The following is a 19,525-nucleotide window of genomic DNA, read 5'->3' as shown; positions in this document are numbered from 1 at the left end:
TGAGTCCTGCCTCACTAACACAACTGCTGCCCATTCTCCCTCATTAACATCATAGAGGCAGGACTTACAACATATAGGAAAAGCACACAATACCGGGAATCAGGGCCCAGCCCAATTGATAACACATTTTGGGGGGGGGGCATAATTCAATCCATGACATGGGATCGTACAGTATTTGTTCTTTTATGCCTGACTTATTTCATTCAGCATAATGTGTTCAAGGTTCACACATGTTGCAGCATGTATGAGAACTCTTTTTCTCTTTATGGCTGAGTAACGCTCCCTTATGCATGGAGAGACCTCATTGTGTTTAGCCTTTCATGGAATGCTGTTGGAGTTTTGCTTCCCACATCTCCGTCTTTTTGCCACTTGCTGAGTGTGGAGCTTGAAGGAGGACAGGGTTTCTGGCCGGAGAACTGGCCTTTGCCAGGCTCTGCTTCCTGCCCCAAGCCTGGGTACTTCAGTTCACCCTTCTGAACCCCATGTCATCATCTGTGAAGTGAGGATGGAGTCGGTGCCTGTCTTAGACCTCTTCAGCAGCAATGCCTGTGTGATTAGCACACCTAAAGACTGCGAAAGGTGCCTTGGTCGCACGGTGGTTAAAGTGCTCAGCTGCTAACCGAGACGTTGGCAATTTGAACCCACCAGTGGCTCCGTGGGAAAAAGATGTGGCAGTCTGTTTCCATAAAGAGTCCAGCCTTGGAAACCCTATGGGGCACTTCTGCTCCATCCTGTGCAGTTGCTTTGAGTTGGAATCGAGCCAATGGCAGTGGGTTTTAAAGAAGGTGAGGGTCTGGCCATGGACACGTGGCTTTTCACACGGAAGCACCTGTAGGCACGGAAAGATGATAGCACATTTAAATTGCATTTTGGTTATTTTTTAGCACAAGCCTCAATCTGCCTTTATGTTTCTTCCTTTTTGTTGTTTCCAAATGGGTTCCCTTTTTGTTGAAAGGTTAGGTCATACAGAGAGCGCTCCATGCAGTTCTGTTTTGCAATCTCTCAGCCTGACTACGGAAGTCTGAATTCTCCATTTTCACAATGACCACCCAAAAGTGTGGCTGGAAGCGCTCCCGCCCCTCTGGCGCTGTTTTCCCTTGTTCTTTGTGTCTCCGTGTAGGGGGCGGGCTTGCTGGTACAGGGCTCTGAGCCAGACTTGCTGGCTCTGCAACATCACAGAGGTGAGGGAAACCTCACAGGTGGGGCCGGCCAGCCAGCGTGAGGCAGGTCACGCACTTGCCTGGAGTGCAAAGTTTAAGGGGCACCCAAAAACTTAGTGGAAAAAAAGGTTAAATTGCTCTTATTATAACATTTAAAAATACCAAAATTAGTGAAATCCTCAAAAGGTTAAAAATAGAAATACCATATGACCCAGCAATCTCACTCCTTGGTATTTACCCAGAAGAGCTGGAAGCAAGGATTGAAACAGAGACTTGTACACCGATGTTCATTGCAGTGCTATTCACAATAGCTAAAAGGCGGGAACAGCCCAGTGCCCATCAACAGATGAATGGGTTAACAAAATGCGGTATATATATACAATTCAGTATTATTCAGCCATAAAGAGAAATGAAGTCCTGATACACGGTACCACATAGATGAGCCTGGAAAACACCGTGCTGAGTGAAAGTTAGCCATTAAAGAGCAAATATTGTTTAACCTCACTTGCATGAAATACCTACAACAGGCAGATGTATAGGCGCAGAATTGCACTAGAGGTTACCAGGGGCCGGGGGTAAGGCCAATGAGGGTTATTTAAAAAATAATAATGCAAACAACCCATGACAAACAAAATAGCAAAGTGGTACATAAAACAGGATCAGTACCCCTGATTTTTCCTGCTGCCTCGGGCTCTAATACAGCTTGTCACGATATTGTTATGGATTCTGTCCTTATTTACAAGTTTGATATTTCGGTCATCATGGATTTTTTTTTTTTCATTAGTTTTGACTTTTTAAAATATTACTTTGCTTAACTAGTAAAGAATGTCTGCCTTGAGCATTGTGCTTTTTTAAAGAACCATCTATGTGGGATCAAACTGACAACTCAAAAGGTTAGGTAGGAAGCTTAGGGGGCAGTGAGTTTATGTTAATGAGGGAGGAACAACTCAGAAAAAGGGAGTGAGAATGGCTGTACAGCTTGAAGAATATAATCAATGTCAGTGAATTGTACATGTAGAAATTGTAAAAATAAAAACAAATATGTATTTATGGACCCCTGGTGGCGAAGTGGTTAAGATCTCGGGCTGCTAACCAAACGGTCAGCAGTTCGAATCCACCAGTTGCTCCTTGGAAGCCCTATAGGGCAGTTCTACTCTGTCCTATGGGGTTGCTATGAGTTGGAATCGACTCAACGGCACACAACAGCGAGATATATATATATACTTAGCTTAAAAATGTTATCATAAATTTTGCACCCCGGTGAGTGCCTCACTCATCCCCCGACCCCGTCCCAACCCTACCATTGAGCTACCTTCTCTGGTGACCATCCAAGGCCTCCCTGCCCACTGACAGGGTGGGGTTATGGGTAGGGGCGAGAACAGTGAACTCAGAGTCAAGAGGGTGGAGCCTGGCCCTGGCTCGGGGGACCCTGGGTACCTGCTTGTCACTCTGCACCCCAGTTTTCTCCTCTATGAAGTGAGGCCCCTCCCAGCACCCCACTTGAGTGGCACCCCCCCTCCAGGTGCTAGTGGAGGCTGCCAGGACCAGCCCACCCTGCTTCCTCAGTGGACATCCTTGGGTGTGGTTCTCGCGCCTCTTCTTTCTCTATCCTCACCTGCTGACTGCCCTGAGCACTTTACCCAGGAGCCCTGACCGGAGGACAGACGAGCCTCAAAGCGGTCAGGCCAGATGAGTTTGAAGAGCTGTGTGTCGCCATCCACAGCTGAGGAGAACTGGTGTGGACAGAAGGGTTTGGTGCTGGAACTGCACACTGGACGGCCGTGGCGTGAGTGCTGGAGTCTCCTCCCTGAGTGCACATCCCAGGCCTGCCCCTGACCAGCCCTGAGGGCCTCTGCTTGCCTGCATTTCACCATGGGCTGTCCAGTCATGTAAATGAGGGAGATGTGTGAGGGAGCCCTGTGTCTGCGCACAGTGCCCTCGGGGGCTGCCGGCGTCAGGATGACGCCCGCCAATGTGGGCTCTCTGCAGTCTCCACTCCACCAGCAACAGGAGAAGCGAAACTAGACTAAATCTCAGTGGGCGAGGGCCCTGCTAGGAAGGGAGGCTCTCAGCAGGTTTATTTCAACACGAAACCAAACCCACTGCTGTTGAGTGGATTCCGACTCATAGCTACCCCATGTTACAGAGTAGAACTACCCAGTAGGGTTTCCTAGGCTGTAATCTTTAAGGCAGCAGATCAGTAAGTCTTTCTTCCGAGGAGTGCCTGGGAGGTTTGAACCGCCAACCTTTCGGTTCACACCACCAAGGCTCCTTTGACCCAATCATAGGTGTCTAGAAATGCCCAGGGGGTGTTCAGCAGGAGGGGACCCAGCCAGTAAACAACAGAGCGGCCCTCGCAGCTTGCTGGAAGCAGCGTGGATTCCCGCACAACCGCCCACACCTCCCCCCTCATCCCAGTACTGTGGAAGGGGGTGCTGCACCCATTAAAATGAAGTCTCACTTCGAACCACCAAACCAACCCTCCTCAGCCCATTTAAGTCAATCTCAAGACATTTATCCTCCAGTTACTCCAGGCAAGGCTCAATGGAGGCCCTGCAGGGCCGGCCCCCTCCCAGGTGTATGTACCTCATTTCCACTGTGCCTTCTGAGCACCTCAGAGGTTTGGGGTCCCTGGGCAGGGCAGACTGACAGTCAAGAAAGCACCAGGCCCAGAACAGGCAGCGGTCAGTCCATGTGCTTGACAGAGGCCCTGTCTCCCTGACCTCAGTTGACCGTCTGTGCAGCCCAGGGATCGGGGGTCACTGCCCCGCCTCCAGTCCTGGGCAGCTGCAGGGGGCCCAGCAGCCAGGGAGTCAGGGCCAGGTCCCTCTCCTCAATTCAGACCCCAAGGCCACTCCTCCACCCACCCCACCACCACAGCCTCGTCTCCCGAAAAGACGGAGCTTCTCATTTTTTATGTTCAGTGCTGGGCTCAAAAAAAAGAAGGCTCTAAAATTTTACCACAGATAGAACATTTAGGTTAAGTCAAAACCAAACTAGACACCTCTGAATCGATGCTGACTTACGGTGGCCCCGTGTGTGCGGAGTAGGACTGCTCCATAGGGTTTTCAATGGCTGTGACCTTCCGGAAGCAGATCGCCAGGCCTTTCTTTGGAGGCACCTCGGGATGAGTTTGAACAGCCAACCTTCTGGTTAGCAGCCAAGTTTGTGCCATCCGGGGACTCCTTAGGCTAGGTCAAGAAGGTCATGTTACAACAGTGCTGAAGCAGAATGCAGGACTGAGGCAGAGCCGGTACTGGAGGTGGGCATGGGGCCAGCACCACGGTCAGCCAGGTGAGGCTCTGGCCAGGCTGCTCCCTCAGCCCCACCTGGCAGAGCTCTGCCTGCGCCCTCATGTTCCATGGGAAGAGGGTGGGCTGCAGCCCGCGGTGAGTACCAGGCCAGCAGAGGCTGAGTCTGCAGTGGAGAAGCTCTGGGCCCTGGGAGGGCAGGTCTGGGCACCCTGTGGTGGCAGGTCAGGTGAGCGGGACCCAAAGGGTGGGCAAAGCTGGGCACAGGGCGGATTTGTGATGGGGCTGTGCTGTGAGCCCTGTCCTGAGCTCCTGTGACAGAGGGACTCACAGAAGCCTAGATTTTCCCACGCTTGCAAAGGTGACCCAGGACAAGTCTGCCGCCCCTTTGGGTTCCTGTTTCCTTCCTTAGAAAATAGGGTGATCCTAGGGTCATCTATTGGACATGCTGTGAAGGCCAGAGCAGATGGCCTGCTCATCACACAGAGCCTGGCACATCGATAAAAATAACTGCTTACTACTTGACACCCAGTGGCCCCTGGGCCCAGCCAGTGGTCGGGCTCATGTTCAAGGGCATGATTTGGGGGTTCACAGGCTCTTCTCTCTGTGAGTGGCAAAGGGCTCTCCTGAGCAGGGAGGGATCCTATCACTGAGCATATTGAGGAGGGCAGCGGAGGACAGCCACAGTCAGATGCAGCTCCAGGTGCTGGAAAGAGCTGGAAGCCAGGACTGTGAGCTCCCGCCCTGCGGGGTGGATCCGGGGTTACGGGCCTCACACCTCAGCTTCCTCTTCTAGACTGAAGAGGGGATTAGGGCAGTACTCAACAAAGCCCGGTGTGCACACACTTACCTGGGCATCTTGGTAAGATGCACAGGCTGGTTCAGCAGGTCCAGGGCAGGGCCTGGGCACCCACATTTTCAACATGCTGTGGTTCACAGAGCATGCCTTGTGTCCTAAGGAGGGTTAGGATCAAATCTAAGTTTCCTTCTACCTTGCCTGGATCGTTCTCTCATCCTGCAGATGGATGCAGAAGTCACAGCACCCCCTTTTAACACCTCCCCACCCACCTTCTTGCTCCCCCATCTCTGTCCAGAGTTCTGTCTTGGTCCGTCCATCCATCTTGGTATGCACCTGCTCTGGGTTAGAACCTGTGGGCCCAAGGGTATGGTGGGGTGCACAGGCAGGTCCCTGATTTGTGCAGCTCAGGGCCCAGCTCATGGAGACTGTCACCTTGTCCACATATATGTTGGTCCCATAGACAAAGAGCACAGAGGGACACGGGGCTGGTGTCTCCTTTGTTCCTGTGCCCTGGGCCTGGAGCAGGGTCCAAAGCAGAGTTGGGTGGACAAAGGCAGTTTGTCCAGAGACTTGCTGTGCTGATCTGCCCTAGGCAGGGAAGCTGATAGAAGCACAGCGTTAGAGTTCATCAAGTTTCATGCTGACTCTTCATTCTCTTCTAGTCATTACCATCTGGACACATACAAGGAACTTTTGAACTGGCGAATAAAGAAGAAAACCGAGAAAAAAACAGATATCCCAACATCCTTCCCAGTAAGATTTTTACTGTTTTACGTGATCAGGGAGTTGGGTCTAAGCGGGCCTTGCCTTGCAGCTTCCTGTGACTGTGTCTGCACAGTGAGCATAAGGGTTCTGGGCGCTCAGGGGTGGGGCCCCTGCATCAGCATCGCTGCTCAGCATTGGCACCTGGGTCTCCAGGGTGGTCTTCCTGCCCAGGGCATGGGCAGCCTGCATTGCTCCTGGCAGCTCAGCCTGTCCTCGCTGCTGAGGCCTGGGCAGTCTAGTGGCCAGGTGGGTGGGGTTGGGCAGGGATGTGCCAGCAGGCAGAGTCCATCTTGTGGGATCAGGCCTGGCAGCGCTCCTCCCGTGGGCTCGGTGCTCTTGGCCACAAACAGTGAAGCCCCAGAGCCTCTGAAACCCTGGGCAGCATTAAAAAAAAAAAAAAAAAAAAAAAACACTAAACCCATTGCCATCAAGTCAATTCCAACTCAGAGCAACCCTATAGGACAGAGTAGAACTGCCCCATAGGGTTTCCCAGGAGCAGCTGGTAGATTCGAACTGCCCACCTTTTGGTTAGCAGACGAGCTCCTAACCACTGTGCCACCAGGGCTCCTGAACCAGGATAGAAGTGATAGAATACAGACCTGTAGGAATTCAACAGCTTTGTGGAAGGCTTAGAATCAACCTGATTGACAGCAAAAGTGGCCCAGGGTGGTGGGGTGCAGAGGGGGCAGAGAGCAGGACCTGTGGGGCAGATCTGTGCCAGGGCCACCTGGGTGACCTGCTGGGGCCACCCTTCACATCGGCCTCAGCGCCAGGACAAGCCCCGCGGGCACCCTGGACCCTTTGTAAGACCCAGCCCAGGAGCATGGTACATCACTGCCCAGCCTGGGCCCTGCCAAGGGGCTAATAGGATACAGGCCCACAGGGCTCCTCCAGGTTCAGGTCTGACTCCTGACCCCAAGATCCCCTCCCTTCTGGGGACCCTGCCTCCTCCAAGCTCAGGTCTGACCCCTGACCCTCAGGTCCCTCTTTCTTTCCAGGGCGTCCCCCTCAGGCAGTGTTTCACAGAGAAACAGGCTTCAGCACATTTGCTCCTGGCTGCGTTTTTAGGGTTAGAACTGAGCCCCTCTGCCCGTGTTCAAAAGGGGCTGCGGTCCGTCAATGTGTATGGTCAGTGTATGGTCAGCAATTCATGGCAACAATTCTCCCCCGTCCTCCAGGGCATGTTTATATGTGGCTTTTACAAAACCCGCTGTGAGCCTGTGATCCTATTAAAACTGGAGAAGTGAGTTCAGTGGCCTTTCACTTGTGGGAGGCAAGACTGGCTCGGGGAGACCAGCCAGGAGGGCACTGTGATGGCCCAGCTGAGCTGGGAGTGCGGTTTGGAGCGGTGGTTGGCTTCTGGGCACACAGGGAAGAGAAAGTCCCCAGGATTTGCTGCTGGACTGGATGCAGGAGCTGAGGGATGAGGCAGCCTGTGTGGCTTGGACACCTGCAAGGACGGAAGGACCACGAGAGAAGAAGGCAGAGGTCACTGAGATAACATGTTCAGTAAAAACCAAGATATTAGGAAATTAGTATCAGTTATTAGTTTAATTAATCGGTGTGTTTAATTAATTACTTTGATTTATTCATTGATTTGCATGTAAGTATGCGTTGAGGGCTGACTCAGCTCCAAGCATTTGCTAGGGCCTATGAGTCGGAATCGACTCGACGGCACTGGGTTTGGTTTTTTGGTTTTTACCTGCATTGGAAACCCTGGTGGCGCAGTGGTTAAGAGCTCCGCTGCTAACCAAAAATGTCGGCAGTTCAGATCCACCAGGCGCTCCTTGGAAACCCTACGGGGCAGTTCTACTCTGTCCTCCAGGGTCGACATGAGTCCGAATGGCTCCACAGCACATTTTGGTATGGTTTTTGTTGTTGTTTTACCTGCATTTTCTCTCTTAATCACTAAGTCCTCTATCACTCAAAAGGGGTATTTACATTGCTAATTAAAAGTATTTACTCTTTCGTTGGAACCTCAGAGCCCTGGTGGTATAGTGGTTAAGAGTTCTGCTGCTAACCAAAAAGACCACCCCTCTCCTTGGAAACCCGATGGGGCAGTTCTACTCGGTCCTATAGGGGCGCTGTGAGTTGGAATTGACTGGGCAGCGACAGGTTTTGGTTTCAGTGGGACCTCAGTGTGGCAGAATCAATGGCCTGGTATAGGAACGACCTACACTCCCCTCCCAGATGAAATGTAATAGGTCGCACTGTTGTTGGGCGCCTTCGACTCAATTCTGACTCATAGCAACCCCATGTGACAGCCCCATAGAGCTTTCTATGCTGTGATCTTCACAGAAGGAGCCCTGGTGTCACAGTGGTTAAGCACTCGGCTGCTAACCAAAAGGTCAGCAGTTGGAACCCAACAGCCACTCTGTGGGAGAAAGATGTGGCAGTCTGCTTCTGTAAAGATTATAGCCTTGGAGACCCTATGGGGCAGTTCTACTCTGTCCTTTAGGGTCACTATGTCGGAATTGGCTCCACAGCAAGGGATTTGGTTTGGTTAATGAGAATTAAAGAGCTCTGGTGGTTCACTGGTTAAGTGCTCAGCTGCTAACTGAAAGGTCGGAGGTTCAAACCCACCAGCCACTCCACAGGAGAAAGATGTGGCAGTCTCCTTCTGAAAAGATTACAGCCTTAGAAGCCCTCTGGGACTGTTCTACTCTGTCCTGTAGGGTTGCTAGGAGTCGGAATCAACTCAGTGGCAATAGGTTTGGTTTTGGCTTAATCCTTATGGGGGCAGATTGCCAAGTCTTTCTCTCATGGAACTGCTGAGTGGTTTCGAACTGCCAACCTTTTGGTTAACAGCCAAGTGCTTAATGCGTGTGCTACCAGGGCTCCTTATGGACAGCCCTACCACCAGCAAATCTTTTCCCAGCTATGTCCTATACATCAGGCCAGGGAAACAAATGGACCTTTATTGCACTAATGGAACTGTACTGTGATTCCCAACAAGTGTTTCTACCTCCCCAGCCCCAGACAGAGGTCTTGGCTAGCCCCTCCCTACTGAGCAGGGATGCACCGGGGGCGTGGCCGTGTGGGCACCACAGGGTTTGGGGACTTGCCAGGCTGGGCTGGGCTGTGGCTGTGGGAGACATTTATAGAGGGCGGTGTTGGCACTCAGGACGTGGGCTGCACCCTGGCTGTGACCGGCTAGGGTCATCTGCCGCCTGGTGTCAGGAGAGGCAAGGCCAAGCGAGGGGTGGCTTGGATTAAATTGAACAGTCACCCAGCAGAGGGGGACTGGACTATGGGGCCTTTGTGCAGGGGGTGCTTGAGCCTACTCCTGGGGTCCAAGGTGCTGCCCCATCCCAGGGGGTGAGAGCCCCTGCGTTCATGCAAGGAGGGAGAGCCCCACCCCGCACAGCCCCGGACACTCCCCACGCTGAGGGCAGAGACCCACAGGATGCGCTGGAGCTCCGGAGCGCCGCTGTGCATGCAGCTGGGGGAGCTCTGAGCACAGGGACCCAGACCCTCGCGGTATCTGGGGGACTGGACTTCTGCCTGTGGACGGACCCCCGGTGGGGGCAAGAAAATGCCCTCTTTTCTGGAAAAGTGCCAAGGTTGGTCATTTTAGGAAATAACATTTTACAAGTGAAGTGTGACTTTTGAGAAGAAGCAGGAAGCTCTTAGAGATGACAAGATTCTAAATCCAACTAGAAGGCTATTTTTTGCCCTCTGCTTTTCTATAGCTGTCCTCAAAGTGCAAATTATCTCAAATTATTTTCAACCAGCTTTGTACGTGCTCAGCAAAAGTGATTACTGCCTCCTTGTGTTCTCAGCCCTGAACTGGGGGTGGGGGGATGAACAGGGGGTCTGAGGCCAGTCCCCCGGGCTGTGAGTCTGGCATCTGACCCCTGAAGGCCCTGTTGTGCTGTGGCTGTCCCAGGGAGCTCTGCTGGATCTCCCTCTCTAGGGTAGATCTGGTCCAGCAAGACCACGTCCAGAAAACAGCTGGCTGAGGCCGCCTGCTCAGGAGCCCCTAGAAGCTTCTCTGGTAAATGTGAGGTCAATTACGTGTGTTTCAGGGTCTTTGCCAGGGCTTCCCACCACAAACATACCCTCTGTGGGGACCGAGAGCTGGGGGAAGCAGGGACGAGGACATGGTGATTAATAATGAATTCAGTAAATACGTACTAAGCACCGACTGTGTGCCAGGCTCCGTGCTGGGTAAGCAGAAATGACCCCCGATGTGGCTGCGCTCCGTCTGGGGCCAGGGCCGGACCTGCATGGTCCTCTCTTATTCTAACCTCGGGAAGGTGAGCCCACTTCTTTGTCAGCACAGGGGGCACAGGGCCAGGACCATGAACATGCTTTAATTTCTTGTAAAATCAAAAAGTATATGTATAAATCAGCCTGGATTATAGTCCTCTTTGTACCAACACAGTCGTAAAACAGAAGTTTAATGTTTTTTTATGGGGAAAGAGGTCCACAAAGGCCATAATGTGGTCTGGCCAGAAGCTGCCCAGAATATGTTCACACACACTCACAAATGCACACTCTCGCACACTCACATACACACACACTCAAACAAATACACTCACTCACACACATATTCACCCACTCTTAGTCACACTCACATGCACACATACTCGTTCACAGACACACACACTCATGAACTCACCCCCACACATGTTTACACACATTCACACACTCACACACTCATTTTAACACTTATAAATGCATACTCACACATACTCTCTAATACACACGCTCACACTCATACATACACATGCTCACACACTTGCAAACACATACTCACACATACATGCACACAGTTCACACACTCATACTAAACAAATGCACACTAACACACTCACTCACCTGCTCTCATACTCACACTCATGAAACACACACATTCACACAATTCAGACACGGTCACACAGATAGTTCACTCACACACAGAGGACTCTCTGGTCCACCCTCCCCACCCCGCCACCCCGGGAGAACTGTCCCTGCAGCAGGCCGGAACCTTCCAGGCTGAGCCCAGCTTTCCTTGCAGCTCTAGAGGTCAACTGTAGGGGGTGGGTCCCAAGCCCACTAACATCAAATGCCAATGCCCACCTGTCCCCAGAGCCATGCTAGACATTTCCCTGGGAAGCCTGGGGTAGTACATTGACCCTGGTCCTTCTGCCTGAGGCCCTCCAAAGTGCACTTACGCGTGCCAGCATCGGAGCCCCATTTAGGGTTCAGAAAATACAGCCATCGAACTATAGGAGTTCCAGCTCACTCTGCTTTTCCCTGTGATGACAGCAGCCCCCACTGCTGGACACCAAGCTTCTTACCTTTGTTGTCCATTCAACCGGCTTTACAAAGCACCTCTTTGGGGCCTGGTCCTATCCTGAAGCCAAGACACAGTGGTCAATAAAGACCGATGCTCCGCCTCTAGATGGGGATGCTTTACCAGAATGTCTCTACCCCCGTGACCATGACCATGACCATGACTGTGACCATGACCATGACCATGACCATGACCATGACCGTGACCGTGACCACGACCATGACCGCTTACACAGGCAGTCAAGTCCTCGCAGGGCTTGATGCTTTAGATGAACTACAGAGCAGGTGTGAGTCACTTAGCCTGACACTGTGGACTCTTTTTTCCCCAGATGATCATTCCCGGGTGATTTTGAGCCAAGTGGATGGAATTCCCGGTTCAGACTATGTTAACGCTTCGTACATAGACGTAAGTCCCAGTTTTGCGTTCCTTCGTTCAGCACGAACCACACACCTTTCGGGTATGGCTTATAGGCTCCAACCAGTGGCACTTTCTTTTCCGGAGCCGGGAGTAGAAATTGCCGTATCCTTCCTGGGCAGTTTGGTCTCAAGCACGAAGAGCATGGAAAGCGCTCAGGCCTTTCACACTAGCGTCTGCATCTAGGGATTTATCTCCAAGAACACACAAAGATGTTCATCACAGCATTGTTTATATGACTGACAAAGTGAGGCGGAGAGAGCCAGCTAAACAAATGATGGTAAGACCATCTGCAATGGAGAACTAAGGATTCATTTTAATTGAACTTTAAAGGATTCCAAACAAAAAACCCAGTGCCATCAAGTCGATTCTGACTCATGGCTACCCTGTAGGACAGTGTAGAACTGCCCCATAGGGTTTCCAAGGAGCGCCTGGCGGGTTCGAACTGCTGACCCTTTGGTTAGCAGCCGTAGCACTTAACCACTACGCCACCAGGGTTTCCTCTTTAAAGGATTAGTGAATATAAATTAGAGAATCCTCATTAAAAATAGGATATGAAAGCGTTTGTGCATATGAACCCAATTAAAAATATGTAAATGTCTGTGTGTCTGGGAAGGAGTCCGCAGAAAAAGATTAGAGAGAGCAGACTGAAATAGCATTTGTTATTTCTAAAATTACTGGCGAGTTTTTTCTTTCACTTTTTTCTGTGTTTTCCAAATTCTCCATAATGATAATGAATATGGATTACTCTTCTAATATAATTTTTTTTTCTTTCAGCGAAGATAATCCTGAAAAAATTCTAAATCTGATTTTGTTTCTCTAGGGGTACAAAGAAAAGAATAAATTCATAGCTGCTCAAGGTAAGCTTGATATTCAATTAATTTCTGAACATTCCTTTGGTAAAATGACGTGGATGGCCATTCTCGCCATCTCTGATACTACCAATCCTGAGGCTCTGTACGGGTTCTTTTGTATAAGCGCTCTCAGCTCTGTACGCATTGCTTGATTACTGCTGATTGAAGTTGGTGTCTCTAAGCAGGAGGAATTCAAAGGTGTTGTGCATCTCAAGGAGCCTTGCTACTCAGCAGGGGTCCATGGGGCAGGAGCCTCAGCATCCCCTGGGGCTGGTCAGGCATGCAGGTTCTCAGGCCCACCCCAGACTGCTGAAGCAGAGCCTCCATCGTAAGAAGCATCCCCAGGGCATTCGTTCATGCATTAGAGTTGGAGAAGGGCTATAACGTGCGATGATGAAGTCCACCCTGCAAACAGGGCTTCAGAAGACCAGGGGGTTTGGAGGACATGCTTCTCCCTGTGCTCAGGGCAGACAGAATCCAGGGCGGGGGCACCAATGCCATGGATAAGTAGGGGTCAGCAGACATGCCAGAGGTGCGTTCGTTCATACATGTGTGTAGACAGACAGACACACACACACACAGGCCACCAGTGGCCCATAAGTGCTTTAAAGAAACGTTGTGTTCAGAGGTGGCAGGACAGGTGAAATGCTTTTGCTCTGTGGTGGATGTGAAGAGCAAAATCCTGAAAATGGGAATGCCTACAGCTCTGTCTCACACATACGCACAAACACACACACACATGCACACACACACACGCACACATATACATCCGTCCTGATTCAGCACTGGTGGAGTGGAGCCTGGTCTCCTGAAGTTTAACAAGCACCCACAGTGGCCACAAACAGGTTGACACCTAGCTTTGGAAACTCCCTTCTGAATAACCCTTTATTCCCTCTGACTGTAATACCCCAAACTGGATTCGATTCTTCAGCTCCAGGGTAAGTGCGGGAGGGCAGCAGCTTGGAACCACTGGTCCCTCCAGCCTCTATGCTTGCTGGAATTGAGCGGGGCAGGAAATGTCACAGTCCATCATCCCTTTTGTGCCTGGGAGAAGGAGGAGAACAGCCATCCCAGGGGCCAGGGGCCAGCTGCCAGGGTGGCAGGGCTGGGCCCCAGACTTCTCTGCATGTATTCTGACTTAGGGAGTATCCTCTCTGTGCAGGACCTAAACAGGAAACAGTGAATGACTTTTGGAGGATGATCTGGGAACAAAAATCGGCAACCATTGTCATGTTGACTAACCTGAAAGAGAGGAAAGAGGTGAGCCTGCCCCCTTCTGACTCATGAAGCCATTTCCTTTCAGTGCTGTTGCAAGCAAGGGAAGGGGCGTTCTGACCACTTCCTTTTTCTATTGCCCTCCCGTCTGATTACTGTAGGAAAATAAAAGCAATACCCAGTGGCTTGCCTGAAATCAAATCCGTAGCCATGGAGTCGATTCTGACTCATAGCGACCCTATAGAACAGAGTAGAACTGCCCCATAGAGTTTCCAAGGAGCACCTGGTAGATTCAAAGTGCCAATGGTTAGCAGCTGTTGCTCTTAACCACTGCGCCACCGGGGCTCCACCCAGTGACTTACAATGTCTTTATCTTGAAAAAAATCCTCTGGGTTCCTCATATCTCACTCTTCTAGTCTGTGATATAAAAATAATGCAGTAGTTTCTTGTTTTCAGCTGAGGGTGGTCCTGGCCCACCAGCCAGCTCTAACTCTGGGGTTGGATCAATGGAGTTGGTGGGGGGGCGCGTGGCAATGTGGTGGGCCTCAGACTACACAGGAATTATTTACCGCTTCTTCTTCAGATTAGGGAAATGCATTTGACAAGCAAGGTTTCTTGAGAGAATATTGATTTTCCTCCAAATACTTTTAATTACTGGTTTCCAACTCGAAAAGCACTGCGTGTGGGTTGTAAGGATAGACGCCTCCATAGAAGACAGGTGAAGGGACTCACTCCCATGTAACAAATGGTCCTGAGTCTCTGCCATGCTGGAGGCACTGTTCCAGCTACAGGGTCTCAGCCAGGGTGCAGGCAGCAAGGGGGTACACAGGCCCTGCCCTCTCGTGGACTGTGTGTCCCACTGGGAAGGGCAGACACAAAGCAGAAGGCAGATCAATGTAGAACACACCAAAAAAAAAACCCAAACCCGCTGCTGTCAAGTCGATTCCAATTCATAGCGACCCTATAGGACAGAGTAGAACTGCCCCATAGAGTTTCCAAGGAGCGGCTGGTAGATTCAAACTGCCAGTGGTTGGCAGCCAAGTTCTTAACCTCTGCACCACCAGGACTCCCTAGAACACACCAGAAGGTGATATAAATCATAGCAGAAAGGCACCAGGGCAGTGGGGGCCCGGAGGGATGAACATTCTAGGCTCAGGCACAGCCACATGAAGGCCAGGACAGGCCTGGCTAGACTTGGGTGCCAAGGCCAGAGGCATTTCCCTGCCTCGGACCCTTCATGCTTTAGCTCAGGGGACACAGCCCCTACAGAACAGACCGGAACACAGCCCGAGGGCAGTTCCTAGGTACAAAGAAGTGGGGAGTAGGAGTCCACCTCTGGAGCAGCTGTCCTTGGGCAGTGGTCTGGGAGGGTGAGCTAGGAGGGGGTGGGGAGGCTCTTTTGGGAGATGAAGGGGCTTCTGCGGGATCCAGGGAGGGAAGAGGCCGGGCAGGTGGTGCGTTTGTGGTGTGGTGAGGGATTTCTGGGGCCAGACTGGGACGCCAGCCTGGGCAGAAGGAAGGAGAGATGAGAAATGCAGAAAACAGGGGGCTAGAGCCAGAATGCCGAGGGCTGGATACTGAGCTGGAGGGTGGGGGGGTCAGCAGGGCCTGTGCTTTAGGAATGAACTCACTCCACAACATGAAGGAGAAACCAGGAGCTGAGGGAGACTTGCTGGTGGTGAGGTGGAGTTAGGAGACTGTTCTGGCATGTTCTGGCATGTTCTGGCATGTTCTGGCGTATTCTAGCATGCGGGCTTAAACCACGGTGTGGCACGCAAGATGAGGGGAAGGGCTGGTATGGAGGGAGATGTCTGTTCCTCGGCCCCTGCATAGGGCTTGACATGTTGGAGGCACAGCTCATGGCCAGGCCTGGGCCCCAGAGAAGGCTGCACGTCACCTCTGTCCTTGGCCACTCAGCCACATGGATGTACCAGCCCGTTCCCAACAGCAGTCAGGTGCTCTGGCCAGGACCCTGGGGAGGGGCTGCATTTGAGATGGAAGTGACAGGCCTCAGGTGGTGACCACAGCTGGGGGTGGGGAGGGATGTAAAGAGGCCCAGCATGTGGCTCTTGGCTGCTGCTGTGGTGAGGTGGGGGCAGGGCCCCCCAGGAGGGCAGGCCAGGAGCAGTTCTGGCCCCCACAGGGTCACCATCACTAATTAGTTCCACACCGAAAAGCACAGCAAAAGGCCTCTAACCACCATTTCCGGTAGGGGGCAGGGTAGGGTTTTTGTTTTGTTTTCAAGGAAGTTGGGACAGGGCTGGGGAGGGCGTCCCCTGTCACCGTGCAAGGACTTGTCACCCTCTGTCACCGGAAGGAGAGTAGAGGTGGGAAGTGGGGGTTCCCGGGCACAGAGACCTAACCCTCCTGTCTTAGTCAGGGTTCTCTAGAGAAACAAACAGAAAAAAAACCAAACCCATTGCTGTCGAGGCGATTCTGACTCACAGAGAGAGACCCTATAGGACAAAGTAGAACTGCCCCATTGGGTTTCCAAGGAGTGGCTAGTGGATTCCAACTTCCGACCTTTTGGTTAGCAGCAGAGCTCTTAACCGCTGCGCCACCAGGGCTCCATACACACACACACATACTTATGTACATATACCATAAACCAACAAAAACCAAACCCACTGCCATCGAGTCGATTCCAACTCATAGCGACCCTACAGGACAGAGTAGAACTGCCCCGTAGGGTTTCCAAGGAGCACCTGGAAGTTTCGAACTGCTGACCTTTTGGTTAGCAGCTGTAGCACTTAACCACTGCACCGCTAGGGTTTCCACATATACCATACATACGTATAAATATGTTATACATATACCATACCACACATGTGTATGTATGTGTATATGTATTTATACATTCTGACTCAACAGCAACGAGTATGTGAATATATAGACAGGCGTGTGTGTGTGTGTGTGTGTGTGTGTGTATGTACAGAGAGAGAGAAGAGTCTCTGAGTGGTGCATATGGCTAAGCACTTGACTACTAGCTGAAAGCTGGTGGTTCAAATCCACCCAGAGGTGCCTCAGAAGACAGGCCTGGTGATCTGCTCACAAAAGGTCACAGCCATTGAATATTCTAGGGAGCAGTTTGACTCTGTACACATGGGGTCGCCAAGAGTCAGAAGTGACGCTACAGCGACTAACAACAACAACCATATCTAAATGCACACACATACGTTAGAGAGAGAGATTTAGTTCTGAGAAATTGGGTCATGTCATTGCAGGGGCTGGCAAGTCCAAGATCCATCGGTCAGGTAATGGGAGAACAAGGGGAATTCCCGCGGAATGGCTGTTTATGGCCTGGAAGCAGAATCCTCCCTTGGAAAACACTCACTTTCCTCCTAAGGCCTTCAACTGACTGGATGAGGCCCACCCACGTTATCAGAAGGTCATCTGCTTTCCATAAGGCCATCTGTTTTCATCCCACGTAAATGCTTCACAACAACATCTAGACTAGGGTTTGACCAAACTACGGGGCAACACAGCCCAGCCACGTGGACTCTAGAATTAACGGTCATACCTCCGTTGGAGAGCCTGTGGAGGAGAACTCCGTGCTCTGAGCAGATGCTGGGGGAACCCTGCTATGGCAAAGGGACCACAGGGTCCCCTGTGACCAGCGCCAAATACAAACTACAATGAGTCCCATGTAGACCAGTGGGATTCAGAGAACCCCATGGTCACCTCTGCATCCTGTTGCTATGTTACTTCTCGTTTTCTCTCTGACCTGTCTCATAACCTCCCACGGGATCTTTCCACTCCTGTGACTTAGGGCGGCCTGGCTTCTGCAGTTTGCTTTCCACCATTTTAGAAGAAACTGTTTCTCAATCGAGTTCCTTTTCTCGGAATTGCTTACACTTCTTTCGTGGTCCATCTCCCTGGCTTCAACATCTTGGGCTAAATGTTGGGAAACAGAGCACTCATGTCTCATGATCTGAGGTGGAGAGAGGGATAGATGCCCACTGCTTAGACAAGGCGGCCAAGAGAGGGAGAGAGAGAAAAAGAGAGAATACCCATAAAGCCTGAGCCCTGGGAGCTGAGAGCCAGCGGCAGAGGCTCTTGGAGGGCTTCCAGCAATGAGCTGTGCTTTAGGAGCTGAGCTCACTCTACGAAATCAAAGTTGAAGGTGGGGGGTAGAGGGGGCAGTTAGAAGACTGTTCTAGCATGTTCCGTACGAGGGCAAGAACACGGTGTTGACATACAGAATGAAAGGAAGGGCCAGCTTGGTGGGAGATGTCTGTTCTGTCTTAGAAACACCCTACCTCATGGTCCTCAGGTCCCTAGTGCCAGCATCTTTCAAGCAGGATAGGGTTGCCAAGGCCCTGAGGAGGGTTGGGACTCACCCAAACCAGGCCCTACTAGGCCTCTGATGCTCCGCCGTACACTTAAGAGGCCTCTGTGAGGAGCAGATCAGCCACAGCTGGATGTAGGGATGGGAGGTTTGTCCCAGGGATGCTGGCCTCTGGTGAAACCAGGATGCTTCTTGTTTTTAAGATTATTAATATTTGAGACTTGACCACATATTGACAGTTTCTAGGATTAATAGTCACATGTTTAGAAGCCTTATTAAATACCAGAGATTTCTCTAGGGCTTCTTAAGCAGATCTTTTTTTTGTTGTTGTTGTTCCCTTAAATGGGTCTCCATTCCATTATGAAGTCCATATTTATAAAGGACTTACTATGGGCCAGGAGCCAGGGTGGTGCAAACAGTAAATGCACTCAGCTGCTAACTGAAAGCTTGGAGGTTTAAATCCACGCAGACGTGTCTCAGAAGAAAGGCTTGGCAATCTACTTCCAGAAAATCAGCCATTGAAAAGCCTATGGAGCACAGTACTACTCTGACATGTGTGGGGTCACTGCCAGGAGTCGGAGTCGACTCAAAGGCAACTGTAAAAAAGTTAAAAAGATATTACAGGTTAGGTGCTGGAGTTGCCATGGGAATGAAAGCCCATATGTCAGGGCGCATGTATTTTGGAGGGAGGGAAGGTAAAGGGTAGGCCTGTGTATGGAGTGTGCCTGTCCTCTGCACACTCCCAGCTCAGCCTGGGCCTCGTTAGAGAAAAACGAGGGTCGTTGAGGTGGTTACGGGTTCATTACACTTGATGAGTAGGGTGGCGTCAGCCAGATCCCAGTTGCCCTTGTTGAGCAGAGCAGGACCAAGCAGACAAAAGGTGGGTAATGTTTGGGCAGCAGGCCTCCCTGGGAGCGTGATGTAAATACAGCCTGGCCCAAGGGGCACTTTTGGTCCGGGTTCCCTGGCTCTGAAGTGGTAGACACAACAAGTATTTGTGGAATTAGTGAGTGAATGAATAAGTGAGAGATCACTGGTATGGAAATCAGAAAGTCTGGGTTCTGGCCCTAGCCTCAGGTCTGCCTGTAACCTGTGGGGTAGCTTCAGTTACCCCATTAATAAGATGAACCACACACTCGCCGGGCTCTTTCGCAGCTCCGAGAAGTGCTTGACCCAAACCTATTGTGTGTCAGTGAGGCCGTTTGTCTGTGAGGATGGTGGGCATTTATCCTTGTGGATGACGGGTTTGTCTGTGTGGGTTGTCTGCGAGGATGGTGGGAGTTTGTCCATGCGAGTGGCAGGGCTGTCTGGGTGGTGGGTTTGTCTGTGAGGACGGCGGGATTTGTCTGTGGATGACAGGGTCTGTCTATGAAGATAGTGGGGGTTGTCTATGTATGTGGTGGGTTTGTGAGGATAGTGGAGTTTGTGAAGATGGTGGGCTTGTCTGTGAGGATGGTAGGTTTGTCTGTGAATATGGTGGAGTTTGTGAGAATAGCGG

The 19,525-nt window shown here is 51.3% G+C and overlaps 1 protein-coding gene across 4 annotated transcripts in view; it reads left to right on the top strand.

Moving 5' to 3' along the window:
* PTPRE (protein tyrosine phosphatase receptor type E) overlaps positions 1-19,525 on the top strand; it is a 170,123-nt gene that overhangs the window by 125,406 nt on the left and 25,192 nt on the right. For all 4 annotated transcript variants that reach the window (XM_023559821.2, XM_064269184.1, XM_064269183.1 and 1 more), the window contains 4 exons: positions 5,873-5,963; positions 11,585-11,661; positions 12,494-12,530; positions 13,687-13,784. In XM_023559821.2, coding sequence (XP_023415589.2) covers positions 5,873-5,963; positions 11,585-11,661; positions 12,494-12,530; positions 13,687-13,784 — 303 coding nt within the window. The remainder of the gene's footprint in view (positions 1-5,872; positions 5,964-11,584; positions 11,662-12,493; positions 12,531-13,686; positions 13,785-19,525) is intronic.

Source organism: Loxodonta africana, chromosome 16 (assembly GCF_030014295.1).
Source record: "Loxodonta africana isolate mLoxAfr1 chromosome 16, mLoxAfr1.hap2, whole genome shotgun sequence".
In the NCBI taxonomy this organism is placed as follows: Eukaryota; Metazoa; Chordata; class Mammalia; order Proboscidea; family Elephantidae; genus Loxodonta; species Loxodonta africana.
The sequence above is the reverse complement of the archived record's forward strand: the minus strand, read 5'-3'. Positions and strand labels throughout refer to the sequence as shown.